The sequence below is a fragment of the Daphnia carinata genome, chromosome 1 (assembly GCF_022539665.2).
Source record: "Daphnia carinata strain CSIRO-1 chromosome 1, CSIRO_AGI_Dcar_HiC_V3, whole genome shotgun sequence".
NCBI classification, from domain to species: Eukaryota; Metazoa; Arthropoda; class Branchiopoda; order Diplostraca; family Daphniidae; genus Daphnia; species Daphnia carinata.
The window spans coordinates 3550280-3573131 of record NC_081331.1 but is presented as its reverse complement, the minus strand read 5'-3'; the positions used below and the strand labels follow the sequence as shown (position 1 = coordinate 3573131).

General features: G+C 40.8%; 1 protein-coding gene across 1 annotated transcript in view; it reads left to right on the top strand.

The window, feature by feature from the left end:
* LOC130692467 (uncharacterized) overlaps positions 1 to 12094 on the top strand; it is a 30127-nt gene extending 18033 nt beyond the window's left edge. Inside the window, exons 5-7 of the mRNA XM_057515582.2 lie at positions 2217 to 2344; positions 6223 to 6391; positions 10683 to 12094. Coding sequence (XP_057371565.1) covers positions 2217 to 2344; positions 6223 to 6391; positions 10683 to 10828 — 443 coding nt within the window. The 3' untranslated portion in view covers positions 10829 to 12094. The remainder of the gene's footprint in view (positions 1 to 2216; positions 2345 to 6222; positions 6392 to 10682) is intronic.
* The last annotated feature ends 10758 nt before the right edge of the window (positions 12095 to 22852 follow it).

Here is a 22852-nt window from a genome sequence, read left to right as displayed (position 1 = left end):
TCTATTGGCTATCAGTGCCCAGTATATTCAACGTAATCTAGTGAGATTCAATCGCCGTCCTCTAATTTCTCGATCGCTTTCTTTTCATTCTTGTCATATTCTCCCAACAACCACAGTTTCGCTTCCATCAGCTGACTCATTCAAGCTGTCGAATTTTGTACTAGAAGAAACCCCAAATAAGATACCAGTCGATAAAATAAAAATAAAGAACATTCGAGAAGATCTACGATATTGTGTCAGCGACAGCTTTTTAACCACCAACGTTGCTGGTGGTCGTCAAACGTATTGAAACCAACCGTACTAGATTCGTTTTTATGCATGTATGCACTTGCCACAGCCTCGACACACATAAAGGCAGGCGGCATTGAAAGGATGCCCGGACGCCCAAGTACTATAGACACATCAGCTGAACAATGACAAGACGCCTGTATACCACAGAGACGTCGACTTGAATAAGCAACACTTCTTTTGAGCTTTTCTCAACGTTCGTTTCACTCTTTTCTCCCGTTATGAACTCGCTTTTTCATTTCTTGGCCCTAACAATGACATCGGAGCCCATGCAGCATCTCCTGTTCAAATATAGAAAAAAGCAGGAAATATTTAAGATCAATTTTCTCTTGTAAAAACTGGCGATCGATTTCGTCTCCAAGCAACCCTTCTGCTGCCCTAGTTCACATCGTCATCTGTAACCAAAGATCGTCACTTCTAACAGGCCCCCGTCCGTTCCACGTTTGTTTGAAGATAGCCTCTCTGCATAACCACATATTATCCGTCTGTCGTCAATGATATTTTACCCTTTCTTTTTACGAGTCATGCCAAGAGCACGATTTGTGTTGAAAAAAAAAAAAGAAATCGCGGCGGAGTAAACTGGGGAGGCTGTTGGACATCTCTACGCGTAGATATCTTTGCTATAAAAACACTCAACGGAATGCGGTGATTTCATTAAGACGGTCGTGAATAAGCGAACGACTCGTATGTGTCTGTCTTTCACAACGTAAAACTATTCTTTCTGTTTACAGACGTGCGGGGACATGTTATGCTTCTGTCTATAAAACGTCCGGCGAGTAACGCGAGAAGAGGCATCATAATAGTTGATAGTTCAACGAATAATAATCATCACGATCGTAGGAACGTTAGGGAGGGCGAGAGAAATAATGCGGAATCGTGATAAGATATAAGGGTCCTCTTTTTTTTGGGTCGAGGCCCAAGAGCGTGGAAACTTTCCAAGTGATGACGGCATTCGCTCTTCGGCCCTCTTTCCCCTCTTTCAATCAACGCCTACGTTTCTCGTAGCCCGTTCTCTATTTGCTGGATTTCTTCTTATTGTATTTCCACCGTTAAAAGTGTTTCTTTTTAAAACTACCCAACGAACATCAAAGAAAAACTATTGGATGATGGAGGAAGAAAAATTGAAGTAAAAAAAAAAGGAATCCTGAAAAACGACAGTGGACCCGAGGATCTTAAAAGATAAGGCCAATGGCGTCAAGAGAAAAGAGACGGCCATCGATCTTTCAATAGACGCTGGTGCCTAGATGGAAGAGCACAGACCTTCTTAAGCAGTGTGTGGATAGCTTATCAAGCCACCACTGTGTGTTACAAGGCAGAGCAATCGCTCACATGACGCTGTTGTATTGCTTGTCTAACCTTTTTCGTACCCCCAATCAGTAAACTGAGAGCGGGGCATCAACATTTCACATGCACCACGAGTTGGCTATACAGCAACTTTTCCACTCTGTTCTCGTCTCGTATTTGAGTTATTCGACCCGCGTCTTCATTTCCCTTAGAAAAGAAAAGGAAAAATAAATGAAAAAAACCCTCTAAAAGTGTGGTAGTATTGCGTGGAGAAGGAAAGAAACTCTTACATGTCCAGCTGAATTTGTGTTCCATTTTTCATTGGATTGAAAGTTTGAAGTATCTTTTTATTTTCGCCTCGAAAAAAAGTTTGCCCATTTCTAACGTAAAGTTACGGCACCACAGTTGTTCATCTGGGGTCTTGTCAGGCTCTTGTTACAGTAGACCTATAATCAGACGACATATAGTCGATACGAGTACAAAACTGGCCCATTTCCCTATCAGCAAAGTATATACATGTTTTTATGTATATTGTGTCCTATGTTTTGACTTTAAAAAACATACTTTCTTTTTCAAGATGAACCAATTCTTTTTTAGTTTTCCAGTTTATATAGACCATGTCTTTTTTATTTTTTCGTCTTTAGAGCCTAGCACGACGGTCCTGGGCGGCAGCGAAGTCTTCGTTGGCATGGGCAGTACCATCAATTTGACCTGTGTCATCCGACTCAGCCCCGAGCCGCCAAACTCCATCCGCTGGCAGCACAATAACCAAGTATGGCCTTCTCGTTCCTTGCTGGACATATTCCTTTATTTATTTTCTTTTTCATTTCGCCAAAGCTTTCAAAAAGCCATATGTTATTAGGCTGACTGTCCGCTTTGCGGATATATAATGACATTTCGTTTATCTCCATTAACGTTGACTGGGGGGCTAGAGATCAAGATTGTCTGTTGTCCGAACGTGATGCCTGCCTCGTCAGCATCTAAATAAAGAATTTTCTAGGTGCGTGAGATGCACATTTGTAATGCTGTTTCTTAGCTTAGGACACGTACCAGTGCAAAGCAATATTCTGACTTTTTTATACGTACAGGAAGATGTACCGACAAGTTTTTATGCTCTTCTTTGTTTCGATTCGTTCATTTTAAGCACGGGAAAGTTAGTATAGATAATCAACTATTCACCTGCAGTAATTAAAGACGGTGGATAATTAAAAAGAGCGTGTATATTAGTAGCAAGGAAGATCATTGGATGCCGTAAAAGAAGATAAAGATGAGAACCATCGGCAGAACAGGGAAGTTCAAAGAAATACACGGCGGTATAGAAAATACTGGTCGAGTCATATGAATACAGCGACTTACAGACAATTGTACTGCGTTTCACGAAACCAATTATTTCGCATTTTCCTGGCTAGAGTTCGCAGAAATGATTTATTTTTCAGTAAACTAACTATTGTACAACTTTAAAAACTATGATTGACTAACTACGATTTACTGTTAGGACTGAACTATGATGAACTCTAACTGTTGCAAAAACTTAATGATGGTGCGCAAGAAAGTACGGTTTAATGTGATACGAAAACTAGTTGCCATAACCAAGAAACTGGAGTTCTTGGTCTCCATGTCGGTGTCTCTGTTGACAGACAAAAGATAATTTACAGGGAGAAATCAAAGTTCGCCATTGCTAAGCGATGGTTAATAACCGCCTTCATCGCTCGTCTATTGTCTAAATCAATAGAGATGACGATGTCAAGTTTCTCAAACTCAAATGCGATGCCGAGTGATGGCCTTTATTTATAGCACTCGAGTTTTCAGTGCTTTTAAGCGGATAGGTGCCGGATAACTCGACGTTCTGAGCTAATTATTCGTCTGTCTTACTGGCATCCTTTGATTGCTTGACAACTCTCCCAGCAACATGGCTCGGCGAAAAATTGTTTTTCTTGTGTATAGAGAGGACACAGCTTCTTTTTCTGGAAAAGTTGTCCTTGCCATCACTCACCGATCAACCCCTTTAAGCTATTTGTGTACTCACGGACGCATACGTGCAAACGTATCGTGTTACTCACGGGGCACAGAGTATTATAACAATAACTACGTCTTTATAAGGAAGGTTTTATTGGCCGTGCAGGTTATTGGCAGCACAAGCATATATATATAGACTCTAAACGGGAAACGAAGGACAGGTTCTTTCCTTTTTTTCTTCGCGTATTCTTTTACTCCCTGGGACGATCGGGTGACTTGACAACATCCTCCTATCAACTAAGCGCCATTGAATACCATCGCAATGTTTTGCCCATAGCCGCCATTCGAAGCGGATGTCACTTGAGTTTGGGGCATCGTGAATTTGTTGAGTCGATTTTTCGCTATCATTTCGTCAAGGATGGCTTGCTGTCCGTAGACGTAAGGCTTACTCCGAAGCGCGAATGTTCTTTCCGCTGCATAACCGTCCATATATATGTATACCATCTTTGATGAAATGATCCGTGCAGCAATGTGTTCTTTAACTTGATAGAAAACGGCCGGATTTTGCCCATCGCAGCTTTGCTAGTGTGTCGTTAGCTTAATGTAAAAAAGAACCATTCAGTATAAAGGAAAGACGAGAAAAGAAACAGAAGTAAAAGCAAGAAAAAGAAGACGAAAAAAAAAGCAGGGACAGTATCGAGGCATCCGGGGAACATTCTGAAAGTTATCAATCGCCAACAACGGAGATATATCCACAGTCACGGATGACCGCCTATACCGTCACTGAACGTTTTGTGTCCTCCTGGAAATGCCCGGCGCATTGCAACTGCAGGCTTCAAAAAGATTTCATGGCGAAATTTTATTCGTTTACTTTTGATGCTTTTTCGCCATCCCCGCCCAACTTCAGTCTTTCTCCATAGCATATCAGTACATTTTTCTGTTGTTGCCATATTTCTGTCTCGTGTCTGACTCTTTTCTTCCTTGCATTCTTTTCAATTTTTTTTTTGTATTGCTCTCCATTGTCATCTATTATTCGTCTATCTCTAGTTCATCCTTGACGGTGTACGTATAGTGTCCAAATCTGGACTTTCCCCTCATGCACAATCCCATGCAGTGTAGCAATACGAGTGAAGTGCATACATATTGGATGGGAGGTCATGGTGACTTTGGACTTTGGTCCAAAGAAATGAAAAGAACGGACCAAAGTGAGATGTCTGTCTTATACATGGGCGCGCTTCTACTGTAAGGCGTAACCATGTCAAAGAGCCAAACTTATCTTTCAAATAGATGGCCGAGTGTTATTTGGCGAATATGAAATTCAGCAAACTATGGAAGGCACAAATGACCTTTCTTAAAGTCACCATATTTAGGCTACTTCTTAAAAGTCAGAAGAAAAAGTGCAAAGTTTAGGTTCGTTGCGCAAAAAAAGTGCACCTGCTGAATAACAACCTGACTGTCAAAATACCGGCTAAAGTTGGACAGAAAAAAATAGAAAGAGTCGTGATTAAACTGAACAAGATGCTCATACACCAGAATATCTGTCTGTATACTTTTTTAAAGTTGAAGCAACTAGATTAATTTGGCTCGAGGTGTAAAACCACAGCAACTCCTTGTCATGGATCTCTGATCCATTGTTGTACTTGGTGAAGCAAGTTAGCAGGCAAGCACGCAGTAAAGGCATAGCCGAGATAAGCCCATAGTCACCATCAATCAATAAGTTGCAGGCCAAAGGCGGCTGAAAGAGGTCGTCGGAATAGGACAACAAATAATCAAACAAAAATAAATGTTGATGAGTATTTATTTTTTTTCTTCTACTGTACACAAAGATATTCGCTTTTTACAGATTAGATTACTTTCGATTTTTAAGAAAAAGCGAGTGGATGAAGAGCTGTCTGTTGGTTGGTCAGTAGCTTAACTTTGTTAGCTCTAAAAAAAGGAAAGAGAAGGTTGTGATGTGTTAGTCCAAGCGGAGTAATTGACGCCACCAACTAGTCCCTAATCAACCGAAGAGAGGCTTGCGTTGTTTTCTAGTATTGAAAACATTATATTTCTGTATACTACGCGATTGACTGCGCCTATTTCTCCGGCACACACTCTTGGGTCTTTTGCTGTGAAGACGATGTTGTTCAAGCACAATCAGTGGAGGAATGAGAGGGGCAAAAGGTTCAAGAAGTACTGTATAGTTGCAGTCGGAGGCGAAGAGATAGTTGGACGCGGTACCAGTTATTCATTTCATCATTCCCCTGCGGGAGTTGATCCGCTGGCTGGTAACAAACTAGGAAGCAATCGCACACATACCACACAGTAACTAGCACAACTGGTCATATCGACAATGACTTTGGGGGGCCGGAGACTATGTGTGGCATCTCAAGCCTGCACTCGCAAATGAGCTATGCGTTCGGCAGGCTCGATGCAACATGTATACACGCAGATGAGAATGTCTTTTGAACCGTGAGTTATATAATGATTCGTTTTCCACCATGAACACGATTTCCTTGCAGCTATTCTGTTGTGCTTTAACCGTTGATTGGTGTTCGCGTTGTTGCGTTTATACCGCCGAGCTTATACCCAAACGGACATTTCCACTATCGTGTTAATTTTTAACAGCTCGTCGTTCCAAATTCTTATTATATTTACATAGCAGGCACAGTTTCATTCGATTTCTACACGCATTTCTTATGATGCATTTTACAGATGATCGGCTACGATTCCAGTCGAGGAGGAGTCAGCGTCGTCACGGAAAAGGGCATCGAGTCGAGCAGTTCTCTTCTGATTCAAAACGCTCGGCCAACGGACTCGGGGAAATATGTTTGCAGACCCGACAACGCCGAGCCGGCCACCGTGAACGTCCACGTCCTCAACGGTAAGCATTTATTTTGTGTTTTTTAAGTACACATTGCTGACTTTTTTCATTAGTTTTTCGCATCTGATGTACCCAGCAAAGAAAACGGTCAGGTATCAGCTTCCTGAATTTGTTGACCCGATGAACTGGCTGCGAAATTGACGTGTTGTCACTGTGTAAACAATCGCAGGACGTCTAACAGGACAGAATTCATATTGATCAGATAGAGCAGTAAATTAGTTAGCGTGTTGGCAAATAAGGTATTGTAGTTGTTGCCATAGCTATGCAACTATCTCATTTCTTGTAGGTGGCCTTCAAAGTGGCTCAAATAATTCCCTTAATGAATTCAAGATGCCAAAAATAGACGACTAATTAGCGTGACGGAAGTCGAAGACGGTATGGGCGAAAGGCGTCAGGCTGAGAAAAGAGAATGTACCGAAAAGAGCTAGCATAGGAGTCAACTTACTTTGTAGATTGCCCATTAGAAAGGCTAAAGAGTTGACCAAAGTTTGAAACATCGTTCAGCTCGCCGTTTTCATTCGTGAACACACGCTTACGAACTAACAAAAATGTTCCATATCAAAGGCAATTTTTCCCCCCACATACATGATCATTTTCATCATTCAATTATTATGATTAGAGTTTAATAAATTTGTGGTTTTTACGACACTGCTCGACTTCATGACATACAAGAGAAACAAAGCCTTTTGTATTCTTGTTGCCCAGCTTTTCTCTGCGTGGGCCTCTTCTGACGAAAACGGAAAAGTGCAAGCCAATCAATACGAGAGCATCCTGAAATTACAGGGGCAAGAGCAAGGAAAAAAAATTGGGGTGGGTATGTCTCAACAATTGGGGAATACAAACACAACGATGTATGATTTTTGTGATTGTTGTCGTGTTTAGTATAACAACCGCTACACGTTCATCACTGATTGTGCTCCCAGAAATCAGCTATATCTAAGAGAATTTAACGTTGGAGTTCAGCTGGTTGCCTAGTACGCAACCAAGCAAAAATTTCACCCTTAAATTAGAAAGTAAAAAGTACAGCCGGGATCGATTGTGTACTTTAACCGCCATGGCGTTGTCGTTTTTTAAATCTTTTGCCATTACTCATGAACGAACTTCTAAGAAATCCTTTATCAAGCTTTTTGTGTATGCTCACCGGTAAAAGAAAAGTTTGCGACAAGAATAAAAGAATCACATTTGCTCCGATTCTGAGTTTCTACAAATTCGAATAATCGATTTTTCGTCATGTCAGTTTTCTTCGTTTGTTTTATTTTACCACAATTTATGCAGGGGATAAAGTTATCTCTTCTTGGGGTTGGGTGTCAGGGCCCAAGAGACAGGCAATTGTCGAGAAGATTCGTTACAAACATTTCTCTACTGGAAATCTGAGATGATTTTGATTATTCTCATTCCGCCTGTAATTTCCTCGTCGGTTGAAACTGTCGCGTAAACACAAATTTCCAGCTCCATTTCATCGAACTCGGGTGGGGTACACGATGACTTTGTTGCATGAAACAATCAAGGAAAACCTGAGCTAGTATATCGACGGAGTCAAACTATAACGTACTCGGTCCTCCTGTGTGTTGTAACCACTCTCTTTTCTTTGTTAACATTTCTTTTGTCATTTTTTTGCCTGTTCGGTTGGTGATGAGATGAAGAGACTCGATGCCATTGGGTATACCTTTTAAGATTAACTGCGATTGGGAGGAAAATCACTTACAGCCATACGTTGCCAACCGTTATCCTCAGTGAATTAACCTGATTTCTCCGTTCTCATTAGTACTTTTGCATCGTTTAGATTGGTATAGGGTACGTTTCATCAACATAAGAAGTACGCACAAAAGAGCAATACGCATCAAATCTTAAATATTTAACTGGCACGATAAGTGCGCAAAGTTGGGCTGATTGAATATTCTCAGTTCCACGACGCATTCCGGTTGCAATTCAATTTGGTTGTTAAGATTTAAACGGCAACAAAGAGTTTTGAAATTTCATTAAGGGTTTATCACTGCCATCCAAAATAAACTTTTCCCTTTTTTCAAAGTCTCCCCCTTTTTTTGCCTCCCTTATGCCGACATTGAATTTAATTAGTTTTCAACTGGGTGAATCCTGACCCAGCCGCTTTCATACACGACTAGTGGTTGCTGGTGAGTCGTTGCTGATTAGAAGCCATTGTGACGCACATACTCCAATCCCAATGACGTCCACTCGCCCGTTGAATTACGGCCTTCATAAATCTGCATCTAATAGCCTGCATAATAGGAAACGGATGATGAAGAAAGGAAGCTAGCACTCACGACCTATCGTCCTCCTGGGTTTCCCTGCTTCATTTCTATTTAGATTTTAGTGTAACGCGTCAATATGTCCAGCTCCAGTTCTCATTGCAGTGTAGCGGAATGGGTTAAAAGCACGACACAACTTCGAATAACTCAAAAACGACAAGCTTCAGGTAGAAACGACATTCATTATCATGATCCTTCTTTAATTTTTTAATCTTCAATTGCGCAGTTGTTGAATAAAACGGAATCAAAGTAGTTTTATCGCAATCCCTTTGAATTTGAATAACTCATAAACTATAAATCCCAAATCAAAACGAACTTGATTTATGACATCCTCTTAAAATTTTGGGGCTCTAAAATGTATTTGTATAGCAATGCATACGTAAAAAAAACAAAAAAAAAAAAAACACAAAAAGTCGGGCTTGTTTTGTCGGGCATAAAATTTTGACTTGAAAGTTTATGAAACACAACCTTCCTAATTTGACCGGTTATTCTGAATAGGATATTAGTGTTATTGTTGCTACACAGGATCTCTTTAGAATTATTGAAATAAAACAGGCAAAAGGAGTTGTCAACAAAAAAAAAAAAATGGGCGTTTCGTAGTCCAGTCTGACGCTCTCAAATCAGTAGTATCGAATCGCGGAAAATAATGGAACGACTATTGTATGGTAATAACCAAGGGAGATCGGTCGTGCATCTGTTTGATCGTTGACTGTTTTAATGCTAGTTAAGAATAAAATCAACAATTGGTAACAGGCATATTAGCGCCCTTCAAGAACCAGTCGTTCTGCTCGGAAAAGATGATTTATAGCAACCGTCAGCTCAAGACCATTTGCACGACGCAGCTATACTTTAGCGGATTGCATGAATTTGTTCAACCAATTTTTAATGCGTTTGCCATTACTTTAGCTATTCAACAACCCTAGGAAACTCGTCGACAAAGCACGGACTACAAATAAGAGGATTAGTAGCATCGTGTGGGTGACCTGTTTGCAAATCGATAAAGCATCTCATTGACTTTTTTCCTTCTTGTTCGTACTGCTTGAGAATCATTCAGTTGAAACCTTCTGCTCTACCGCCAATTGACAGCGCTACTTTGTTTTCCTTTAAAGGCCTAGAAAATTTCGATGTAATGAAGCTCTGCTCGACGTGTTAATACGATTGGAGTTTGGTTGAGCGTGGGATTCAGCGCAACCCTGAAAGAAGCCACATCTTCTACGTTTCACCAATTCCTTCTTTTTTTACGCGTTGAGTTATTCGACAGGCGACGTGTTATCATGCACCAAATAAGTGGATTGCGTCAGTTAAATGGCCATCATGTGCTACCAAAAAGTAGAAGGTTGAGACATTTGAATTTTCTAAGTTGATTTTCTGTTCTCCCATACCCGTCGCAGGTTGAACTGCACGGGTCCCATCTTTCCACAATTTTTGCACGTAGACTAACGAAGGCCACCAGAAACAAATTGGCTCATTTCCTCCGGAGATGCGCATACCTTCGAGAAACTATGTTCCTCGCTTAGAAGCTTACTTCGACATACACGAATGACCATATGCTTCATCTAAGGATTCATCAAGATTCCTAGCCTGCACTGCGAATAGGCATTCATAGCGTGTACAAGCCGTTCTCAGACCGGAAATTCAACCTTAATTGGGTAACAAACTGGGTGAAAATGTCAGAAATGAAAGACGAAATCTCTCCTGGGGTAAACAGCATGTAAGCGAGAGAATTTGAGATCACGCGGGGCTTTAAGGATTGTTAATTGTCAAGAGCGCGCCTTCATTGAAGCTCGAAATGCATCAGTTTCCGGCCGGCTTAATCTACAAATCTAGTGGTAACCAAGGCTACACCTGGTATTAAAATAATTGTTTGGATTGGTCGAGCTGCTAGTTCCGTTTCGCGATGGCAGTGAGAATACCTACCGTATGTTTTAACCACAGAGACGTACAAGAGACTATCCGGATGAACGGACGTGTGAACATCGTTTATTTATGATCTATTGAAAACTGGATTGTTGTGTATGTTTCAGGCGAATCTCCTGCAGCCATGCAGCATGGATGCAGCGCCCGGCAACTGAGTTCGACGGTCCTGTTCTTCTTGTCAGTTGCCATGGCGGTAGCAACCAACGTCAAGACCCAAAGAAATATCTGGTCGTTCATCTACGGTGTCACGTAAGATGGATGGTCATCAGTTTTCATACCAAATGCCAGTGACTGCTGTCAACGGTTGCCCATCTGCAACAGTCGCCTGATGCGTTTCTCGTTCGGTTTCTACTTTGTCTCTTTTGTGTTCCGCACGGGGCATCAAGTTTGTAATGTGGGGTCTCTTCACTCGCACGAAATATACTACGATAACGTGAATCCGCGTTTCACTGGTGAAAAGAAAAAAAATTATAATCTGACGTGTGATTAACATCACCTCCCCAAAAAGTCCTACTTTATAGAATCATGACCTAAACAAATGTGTGTATGTACATAACGTAATTTGTTGTATACAAAATGTTTCCACGTCCATGTCCTGCGGTTTTGCTGACAGTTATTTTGGAAGAAGCTGAAAATCCAGTCGATGGTAGACCACACTGATTGCATCAACAAAACACCAGTCGATTTCTGTTTCGCATGTGAATATTGCCATCCCATTACTTGATTCGACAGCCCATGTTTGAAAGTTATTGATACGACTATGTCACCCATGTGCACCTCATTTTGTGTAAGAATATCTTGTGTCTTTGCTTTTCTATCGGCTCTCTTTGCATTCCTCTCTTTCTCTCTGTGCATTGCGTAACAGAGAACATTGCTATTGTTCTTGATTTCGTTGAAGCAAGCACATTTCTGTTTCCTCTGTTCTCTTTCCTTCTTTCATTTTTGAAAACCCTTTTTTTGTTCACCTTCCTTTTTGCTGGCTTAGTATTATTATATCCGCCATATGCTTCTATCGGTAGAATAACAAAAAAAAAACGTCGATCTGAATCCTCGTTCGATTTGTGGGTGTCCATATAATACTGTGTATACGTACGTGGTGTGTCTATATACGCCGACAAAATCCATTTTCCACTCTTTTCGGCATTTTGTAGAGAAGCCTAAACACCCACGGTTGAGGAAAAGGCGGTTGATTCAAACCGGATAAAAGAGAAAGGGAAACAGAAAACAAGGAAAAGGAGAGAACAAAAAAAAAGTGAAGAAGGTTGATGTGGAGTAAATGGATAAGGATCCGGATCCGTATTTAAAAAAAAAAAATCTATAGTATCCGCCCTGGAGTTGGCAAAATGACAAAGCCATGACTGTAGGAGGGAGACAAGCAGTTGTGTCATCTCCCGGCAAGTTGGAATCTAGAGCAGAAGCAAAAGATCTAGAGTAAAGACATATAGACAATAAAAGACGACGGGAAAACAAAAGAGAATGGAGAAGATGAACTGAAGAAGGTTCTGAGCCAAAAGCACAACAGAGAGAAAAATCGGTGTCCGTGTATAGGTACGTACATGTACGACTTGCTAACCGAGGACTCCAAAGACGAAAGCCAATAACTCTGTGAATAGTTTGCTGCTTCCGCGATGCTGGATTTCTAAACGTTGGTTGCATTCCGTCTTTTCTTTTTCGACGGGGTAATATTGTACGATTCTTGCTCCCATCAGCACTTCTACGCCAGAACACTCTGGCAAGCTATCGGAATTTGTTGACATTGCCCCACGCCTTCTCCGTTAGTATTAACCTCCTTTTGAACTCTCGCTGTCGTCACATGCGATTCTTCTCTTTATTTTTTTCCCCGACGAAGAGACACAACTGCTTGCACCCATATCATTTGGTTCCTGCTTGTATTCCACCTCACTACGATCGATATCGTATTCCATTAGTTCCATCGTCGTCGTCACATAACTTTCACAATGTCAGCTGGATGACTCGATAAAAAAAAGATAGAGGGAAAAGAAAATGTATAAAAGATTTAAAAAGAATGAAACAATGGCTGATGCTCTATTACAGCCATCTAGTACCCTGTTCTTATAAGATTATTATTCGGCTTCTTCGTTCGCCATTTATTTTGATTGGCCCGTGTGGTTGTATACATGCATTTCAAGGCAGTCTTGTTTTCCCCATGTTTTTATAAGAACGAAAAATCTTATTATTTATTTATTTTTTAACGGAACGAATGACGAGCGAATGCACACACTGAATCAATGTTGTTTTGCTTTTTTTTTTCTTCCGAATCTGTTGTTTCGTTCGAATATCCCACTCACGTTTCCCTACCGGCTCTTGCTTGTCGAAGTTCTTCCGGCAGTTTCGGAGCGTCCTCCATGTTTGTTTTTTCTTTTTAAAAAATTCCGCAATGACACGTGCCGTGTTCGTTGTTTGCCAGCCCGTGTAAGCGACGCCATGTGTCGTCCAATCATCATCATATTTATTTCTGCTGGTGGCATCCTACTACTCCCATCTCTCCTCGTTATATCCGCTGTCCCAAACGGCGTCGTGGGAGGACGCCTGTCGCTCTTGATTGGACTAATCACAAGTCAACATGTAGTTATTTTGCCGCGGGACGCGTGTTATTAAGTTGCCGTCAATAATCATTTTTTTTTTCGCCCTTGTCAGCTCTGTCGTTCCAATTCCCTTATTCCCTCCTATTGACTTCATACCCACGCTGTCCCCTATTATACATCCCACCCGTCCCTATATACATACATAAATTCATATAGTGATTCGTTCCGTGCGGGATAAATATACTGCTGGCTGTATGAATCATCCATACTACATAAAACACAGAGACTCTCTCTCAAGGGTGAACTTCAGTTTGGCACACACACACACTGAGCTATAATGAACGATACACATTTCAGATTGTTATGTGCCTCATTCACGCAACGATTTTCAATTGTGCAACCAACGGTTGTCGAGAAAGCGCAACGGCAAAACACTGCTTCGTACACAAGGGGGAAAATAATCACACAACGGGAATTTGAGCAAAACAACTGAACCAAGTAATTAGGCACTGCCCATGTAAGCATCTGGCATTGCCACTAATGAGTCTCCCCCTTTGAATCTACCAAGTGCCATAAATCGGGAAACGGAATAAGGGGAACGTGAAACGGGAAGCTATTCAACCTTTACTACGGAACTCGTAGCTTCTAATCGACAAACCTATTGTATTTGGCTGACCGGGTGTAAATGTCGAGCGCAAGCCTTACAACAGCACTATATTTCAGGCACTATACAAACCGGAGCAAGGAGTGTCATCTTTGGGTTTGATGTTGTGGAGGGGCTACTCGTGATGGACGTTGCTATAGGGCCTTATGCAGAAGGGTCACTCACGACTCTTAGTCGTCCTATGTAAATCTCACCGTTGTTGGATCCACCAGTTGAAGACAAGTAGCGTCCGGATTCACGAGGCTATTAGCCAAAGTGGATGGAATCGGCGGAATAGCCACAGTGTTTCCTTGGCGAGCCTTAAAAACAAAACAATGTTTAACTGTTTGGAGAGACTTATGGTGTGTTACGGTACGAGCCAGTATATCTTTATCGCTTTGCAAGCACCTCTAGCTGTGCTTCAATATCGTGATTGCACTGAAATTCCACGTGTATATAAGACGATTTTGATACTAAGCCTTATTACCTACGCTCCAATAGTTGTTTCCGTCTTCTTTTTTCGTTTTCCGTATTTATTCTATAGGGGTTTATTTATTTCCCTTACCCTTTGGAGGTGAAATTCCGGGAATAGAACGGCGCGTACCTAATGCGATCCAGTTTGTTTTGGAAGCCAATAGTACTAAAAAGAAACCCTTAATGAACCATGTGTGACCATGGTGATACGTGTTGATCCTGATTATGTTTTACACTAGCCAAATGGATAGATAAAATTGACCGTGCATGAACAAATCTGGATGGGAAACTGAACCCTACATTGGTATACCCGTCATCCAGTGGTGGAAGGCAGTGTACAGTGTTATGTTTTTTCACATTGCACTACGAAATTCAGATCTGTACCTAGTGCACAATTGTAACTATAGCTGTTGAACTTTGGAGAACACTTTTTAGACCAAATTGTTGTTAACATAGGCACAGTCGTAGGTTGTTAGTGAGTGTGTTACAACCGTAGCATGCACTTTGTTACCTGTGCGTAGTTTCAACAAACATTGATAACATTTGCTAAGGGTCGGGTAACACAACCATTAGACGTAGTGAAAAATCCCTTTCTAGCATTTTCCGTCATCGGACACAATCGATAGCTTATTTTTGTGTTTTCTTGGTTTGAAATGAGGATATGAGAAAGAAAGAAAGAGAGAGAGAGAGAGAGAGAGAGAGAGAGAGAGAGAGAGGAGGGGAGAGAAAAGTGGAATCGGCCATTATGGATTTTTGATGACCCTTTCCCTTAGCTTCAAATGGCGATGGAAGAAACGGGAAAGGCAATCACCGAAGGCAAAAAAGCAGGTGAGACATAAACACAATAGTTGCCTGAAACTGAGATGGGTGTTGACGTGTTTCCTATCTCTCACGCAGTTCTAAAATCTAGTTCGGTTGATTATCCCCTCCCATTGCAGAACGGTTTAAAAAACTGCACAAAATCCGTATTTACCTACCTACTCACCTAGTAAAGAGCTGCAGTTTAAACAACGGAAATGAAAATGCTTGAACCCGTGAAAATGGCATATCAGTCCGATATGCTACCGGCGCCTCCCCTTAACCGCCCACATGTAATAGGTAAGTTCATTTAAACAAATTACTTTCAAAGGTAGATTTGGCTTATACGAGAAGTGCTGGGACAGTGGTCATAGCACTCTATTTGTAATTCGTTGCTCTGTGCTCTATTCCTGCCAACTCCCGATCTGCTTTCCAAATCTTTACTACCGTCCTGATTTCCCCATATTCACGCCTGTCTCTATGCGTGTATTAACACCATTGCGGATACATCTCAAAGAAATTGGATTACTCTCAACAACGGGGGGCGGTTGTCTCGGGGTAGCGACTAACAGGTTTTCTATCTACGCATTAAAGACACCCACCCGTCGACACCAGGTTTCATCAAGGGCTTCTGTCTGTATATTTTCTAGAGATGACGATCGTTGCAATTCTCCCAGAAATGACAGTGCGTAAAACTGCGTCATTTCTTTTCGATGATGGCAAAGCTGAAAAACATAATGAATGAGACGATTTTTAGCTACAAAACGAAAAGGGACGCGCTACGAATTCTATCTAATCGCACGATGTCGTGTGGACAAGCCGATTACTATACGTAATACTAAAAGTTTTGCGGTTCATCAATCTTTGTTTCCGGATCGATGATACCCGTACGTACATCCTGCTGAGATTAATTACAGCTCACTGGTGTTTGAATGCTGTGGCTTCCCCTTGTGAGCCAACGACGTTTTCCTTGTCTATATACAACTATCAACCTCGTTTAGAGCCCTTCCACTAAACTGATTAATAAAAAGCATCGGAAGAAGAGCGACGCCTTTGTTGTTGGATTTCGTACATGACGGTCCCCTGCGCCACGAGAACGAATTATTAATATTTAATGTCAGTAACGTCAGTGGGGTAACATTGGAAAAAACGGGGGAAAATAGTGAAGACGGGATCATGTGTGCAACCCGGTGCATTTTCTCAGTGTGCGTTAGGCTGAGATAGAAGAAGAGATAGCGGAAACCCACGCCATTCATCTCTGTCATCGATTTTGCGCTAGGAGTGTGTTAGTATAAAGCCGCCCTTATTGAAAACAAAAATAAAAAAACCTCACGCGTTTTCTTTTATGGTTACTATTTTTCATTGGTTCTATGTCGTCTTCTATCCGACTATAATTTGGGTTCTATGGCTTGAGCTCCATTTTCCAACGTATTTCTCAAAGTTTGATGTTGCCCGACATCGGAACATACAAGACAGGGAATTTCAAAAGAAATGTTGAAAACAAGAGGAACACTAATAAAAAAAACGAAATAGAATGAAAGGGCAAGTATTGGTGTATCGGCATCGCTTGCAATGTGGGAGAGCGGAGTTTCTGCATAAGAACTCCATAAATTGTTCTAGAAACAAGTTCAAATCTAAACGAATTTTCAATAGTACTATAAGATAGGTTTAAGCTCCAGTTCACGTATGATAGAAGAATCGGAAGGAAATGGATGCGTCGCTTGTCTTTTGCCTCACATCTTTTTCCTTTGATTGCTTTGTTGTTCTCTTATGCATGGGATATCTCATATGAAATTTGGTCCCCAATCCTACAAACGTTCCAATTCCGTGAAAAGAGCATGGGCTCTGTGGGAAAGAATTCCTTTTTGCGGTCGAAATCTGTGATGCATGATACCATCAGCCTATATGGAAAATAGTTTTATACATATAATGGTATAAAAGATAATATGATGCCAGTTATACTTTAGTAGTATGAACCCTCATCATCAGAACAAAAATCGATAGAGTTTACGAACGAATTGACTGAGAGGATAGCCAACGCAACATTAGATTTGATGTTACGTAAATTGCTATGCATTCCTGTTAAACTGTTTTATGCAATTCGCGTGACGTGGAGAAGTGACAACTGGAGTGGACTGTTATTATCTCATTCTTCTTATTTGTCTTTTTTGCTTGTTTGCTTCTCGTTTAAAATGATAATACATCACTGTCATTTGAGGCATCTCTTTATCTTCGCTAAAGCCATCACGATTATTGAGGTGAGCTATTATTTTTTTGTTTAATATATTTCCATCTGCAATCTTATTATGTATTCAGCGCCAATGGGAAAGACTCTTCATCTCTGTTTATGACTGTGTAAATAGTGCAGTAATAATGATCGATAGATGCCTTTGATTTGTGTTTTCTCAGCACTATATTTATTGGGCGCGATGCTAATGATTGTCAATATTTGTTTGTGTTTGCTTCTTTATGAAGTTTTCATTTATTCAGCAGAACTCATTTTGCCTGCGCTTCTCTAGCTGGAGATCTGCTCCACGTGGGTCTTCTCGTTCTTAACAGAATCCAATGCCAATGTCGACGGTTTCAGGTTCTTCTTGTAAGGAATAAAGGGCAATAACGACGAACGTGGAGCAGATTTCAGAAATCCGATGCCCACGTTTCTATCTCAGTTTCTTTCGCTTATTGTCCTTGATCACTGTGTGGGTAGGAAAGACTCCAGAACAACACAAACGCTAATATATCTCCGATGTTCGCTAGCGAGAGAAAACTAAATCTTTTAGGGTATGTTATTTTTCTCTTCGGCCGATCAAATTGGTTTCTGTTTATCGTGCGGTTTGTGCATACCATTTCTGATATTAGTGTAAAGATGGAATCCTTTCGTGTGCCAGCCAGTGGTCTCTTTTTGAGTGGCAAGGCCGCTAAAGGATTTGCATGTATGTAAACTAGCCGTAATACGCAACCTTCCACAATGGGCAATACAGGTAATACCAATGAATAGAAGCAGTACGGTATGTAAATCGTAAGTTCTTACTTTTTAAAGCTCTCAAAGGGAATAAGTAAACATTCGTTCCATGTATTTTTAAATACTAAGCAAGAAAAGTCTTAAATGTGACGAACGAATCGTTCGATGCAATTCCAAAAATCGATGCACTTGTTTTTTGCCCTACAGTTCGATGAAACGAGTTGGCACCACTCAGCTAGCGTACAATAGCTTCCATGTCAATTATCATGTCACGAACGGTGAAGTTGTGATGTGCACCCTTCTTCGTTCACCAGTAAAGCTTATACTGTTTATTCAGCGCTATCAATGGCTCAGAGCAGATGATACCTATTGATACGCGAGTTATATGACACAAGGGCGTTACATCAAAAAAGATCAAAGTCGTAAGATGCAACCAAGCACTGATGGATTTGTGAATTTTATGTCCATAGAAGAGATACAATGGTCGTTTATCAAAGATTCAATTCACTCCAGACGTTGGCAATAACAATATACTTTAACATAAGCGTTTTCACTTTGATAAATAAAATTTAAACGACGTTTTCAAAGTTTGCCAGTTACCCGTGGCTTAGATTGTGAACTTGGGCCGAGTTGATGGTCGTGTTTTCCTCTTCCGCAGCTCTTTGCGTTACGAGCCAAGTTGATTCGTTTTGGCGAAAGCAAAAAAAAAAAAGTATGTGGGAGGAAAAGTTTGCCTGGAACACGGACAATTTCTATTCGCTTTTGAGTAGTGCAATCGGCTGATCAAAAGCGCCTACTTCATAGCATATTTCACTCGACGTCAATAGACCGGCATATGAAGTTTCGAGTTCCTTTTTTTTTATTTTGCTGTCTTGCATAGATAGAAAATCCGTACCGAAAGTCTGGTTATGTAAGCAAAATGCTTGATAGCTTGACTAATACGATAAGCATTCTTTGTGTTATGGCTGAATTTTACAAAATGAGTTGCCTAAAGAACAGGGAATGAGTGTCGCAAGTTAAATTCTAAGTGTCGTAAACTGCTGCGGACCCAATTTACGTCAACGCCATCGCGAACAGTGAATTGGCTTTCCGGTTAAATAATACAGCACGTGAGCGGAAAGTTAGGTATAGTCTAATAAAAGCCAGAATGATTTAACCGGTGTGCCTGAGAATGCGTCGCCACTCTGGCCAGTATAATTGACGCGTAGTGGAATCGATCTTGCATAAGAATTTTAAAAGGCCCTCGTGAGGCAAAGCGCAGTGAGAATGGGTCCGACAGGAAGAGGCAAGAAGGAAATGGTTAGCTGCATTCAATTTTCTTTCCTATTTCTAGTTTCATCCGGTGGTGCAGTTGCCAGCTAACTCGTCCGTTAAACCACCTCGTCGACCTTACTATATTTCCGCTAATAACGTAATGTGAGTTTCTTTTTTTCTCAGAATGTATCCACTTGGAGATGTTATGGACTTTAGATGAATTGACCTTCGCTTTGTTCCTTCTGCCTTCATTGTAAGTGCGATTTACCATGGGAAGAACGAGTCGGGACATGACCCAACTTTCAGCCAAACTGTTGGAAATTGCTGTGCACAATGCAATTTCACGATACCACCTTATCAAGTGGCTTGAAAATACAGTGAAATTGCTCGTTCGAGTTGATTACATACTTGAGCCCAGATCTGGGCGGTTTCAGACCCTGCCTAGACAGGTAACGGATGGAAATCTATTTGTTACAGTCAACACTCTCTCCGAGCTCATAAAATGTCAAACAAGAATATTAGGTTACTTGACAGATTCGAAATAGGGCTACAATTCATCATTTGCCTCGCACCCTGATTTTTTTTTTTTTTGCGTTATCCTAGGAGGAAAAAAACCCTAAAGGCTGTATGACAGTGTAGAAAAATGCATTCTATAGACATTGTATTTAAATTTCAAACGCAGGGTTGCAGATATTAGTATGCCAAAAGCACAACATGAAAAAAAAAGGGAAAAAGAGGAACAATGATGTAAATAATACGCAAAATATCAAAATTCTCCCCCCTTCTCCCTACCTTCAAACGTTTTCTTTTTTTGTCGATTGTCTTTTGTTTTTACAGTTTTAGGCCGATAACTTTGTGCCCTCTCCTCTACACAAGTCGCATTTATTTTCGTCGCTCTAGTTGAGTCCCTTGCCCTCAGATGCACTGTTACTTCCGTCTACACCTTCATGCAGAAAGAGCTTGTTTCCAGGTACGTCGTTCTCTCCCTTTTAAAATGATTTTGTTTTTCTTTTTACTTTTCGTTAATATAAAGCGATCTTTCTGTGCTGAAAAATAAGAGAAAAATGGTAGGAAGGGCTCAAATCGCTGTTCGTAGTATAATTTAGGCTGTTGCGTCTGAAAAGCTCTTTCCAACTTAGAACTGAATAAGATATTTGCTATGCATATAGCTTTGTTAATATGCACCCATAATCCATCGTATAACGCAATTAGAAACAAAACTGCTGTCATCATTTGGAGACCATAACTAAATGCTAAGCTCTCGTATTCAATATTAAACTTGGGCTGCGTGTAACTTTGTAAACGCATCCTTACAAGTGCAACACAAACTGCGTAGAACCACAGAAGCCGTACACAAGTTGATATTCTGTTCCTATATTCAAATTCAGTATTTTTTTTCCGATCTCCATACGTCCAACTTTTTCAACCATTTAGCTGAGATAGTTCTGATCATTAACGATGTCTCGCCATCCCACTTTGCCATCGATCCATTTCGTCACTTTCTTCCTCTGAGAGTTCTATTTTGAAATGTTTCTTTAGTCGGCTTCTTCTAACACTTCTCCAGTACTTTTTGTGCGTACAAACGGTTGACTTAAAGCAAGAAGAAAGCAATATCGAAGAGTAAACACGCAGTTCTGTAAGGATGCTATTTGCAGTAATCACGTTTGCTTTTTCCTCTGTTTGCATGTCAAGTGAAACCCGTTCAAGTTAATAATGAAGCGAGAATTATGCAGATTATTCTCTCTATCGATCAGCAATAAACCAGTGAGCAGGCAATTCGATTGTCCTAATGGCAATCATAAGAATAGGTCGAATCATATTCTTCTAAATACGACATATCCATACTCCATCGTAGCGTATTTCTGTAAAATATACAACGAACCGCATACTTTTGATCGCTTTAAATACGTGAAAAGAATGCCTATCCACCCAGTATTGCCGAGATTGCTATTCAAACCTACGTGCGAAAGCGGAATCGATTTTTAAAATATAGCCTAATGCTTAATACCCGTGTTTTGCCTGCTTGACTATCTTTTAGTGCATCTCTTATTGCTATATGCGGATGATGCATAGCATTATTTTCCTTCCCCCTTTTTACCCATTCTCTCCTGAATTGGATGGCAACAAATCTCAAGCTATTCGATAAGACTTTTTTGTGTATGTGTGTGTGTGTCTGTGTAGGAACGCGCCGCTTAGAGCTAAGATTGGGCTCCATCTGATATTCATATGTAGGCTCGTCTTTGGCCGTATAAAAAGGCTACGTGAAATTGGTGAAAAACGGATTGACAAGCTACGCGCCTGAAATATGTAAATGTCGTGTTCAGATAGACGGGGACAGTTGAGAGAAGAATAAAAGAAAGACGACACGAATAGGCAAACGTTTTTTATTTTCTTTCTTCCGTTGTTTGTTATTGCTTTTCCATTTTCTTTCTTTTTTGTTATCTTCATGCAAAAAAGAGCCAACCGGTCGATGGTGATGCGCCCGGCTCTTTTTGTCCGGCACAAGCGTTCCGTATTCCGGCACTGTTGAAAGTCTTTGCCAATCCAGCAGAGTGGCTATTTCAGTCATAAATATCTAAATGTAGAAAATCAGTCACACGAAGACGGACGAAGGTTAGTCGATCAGCAGTGTTAGGTAAATTTGTTTTGATTTTAAAACGAGTCTTTGTGGCTTGCTTAATTTTCGAAATGGATGGAAGCTGAATCTTTCACGCCATCTATTATTCGTTAAAATTTTAACTAACTGCATCACTACTAGATGGCTCTGCCTGTAAAAAGGAAATTGAAAAGTCGTTCAAATTCAATAATGAAACCCACGGACGAGCAAAATTATATGGCCCGTAAAAGGCCTCCGTCTTGCCGTTTTCGGTATGGCTTAAATGCCGGGATCGGTATGGCTTAATTGCTCTAGAACGCAGCAGTTGTAAAGAGATCGCATTTGGAACAATAATCCGCTGGTATCCAGTAAGTTGTTGAAGAGGAATGCGCACCGTCTGCACAGATTGGCGTCCTTCGACCAGACACAAAAGCGAGTGACATACGTAACATAACTAAGAGTCCTTTCTCATCTGTAGTGATGATTGTGGCTGATGTCCCTCGCATTCCAGAGATGCTACCTCTAAGAGCATATCATTTTAACAGGTCACCCGCTCTTCGTTTCACCGAGTTTCACCTCATTCCAAAGACTTTCGACGACGATATGAGATATGCCACTCACCGCCGAGCATGCAAGCGCTATGTTGCCTCAACTATAGAGAGATAGCGATCCAGATGAAATGTGTAGTTACCTGTCGCGTTATGGAAGTCTGTTGCTCATCTGGCATGAAAGTACAGGTTATATTAGAGCAACATGACGTCGATGGCATCGTAAACACGCTATTTTCGTTACGTTTAACATTATTTACCTTTTTTTCGGTGGCAGTTAATATTCGTGGTGCTAATAAACTAGCTTTTTTTTTCTTCTTCTTGTTTTTGTAGGTAAAAAATAAGATCGGAACAAAACAAAAAAATAGCTCAAAAGTAACTTCCCGTCTGTTTGGAACATAATGTGAGGATGTAGTCATGTCGGCGCCAGACGTAACGGCGCCGAATCACGCTTCT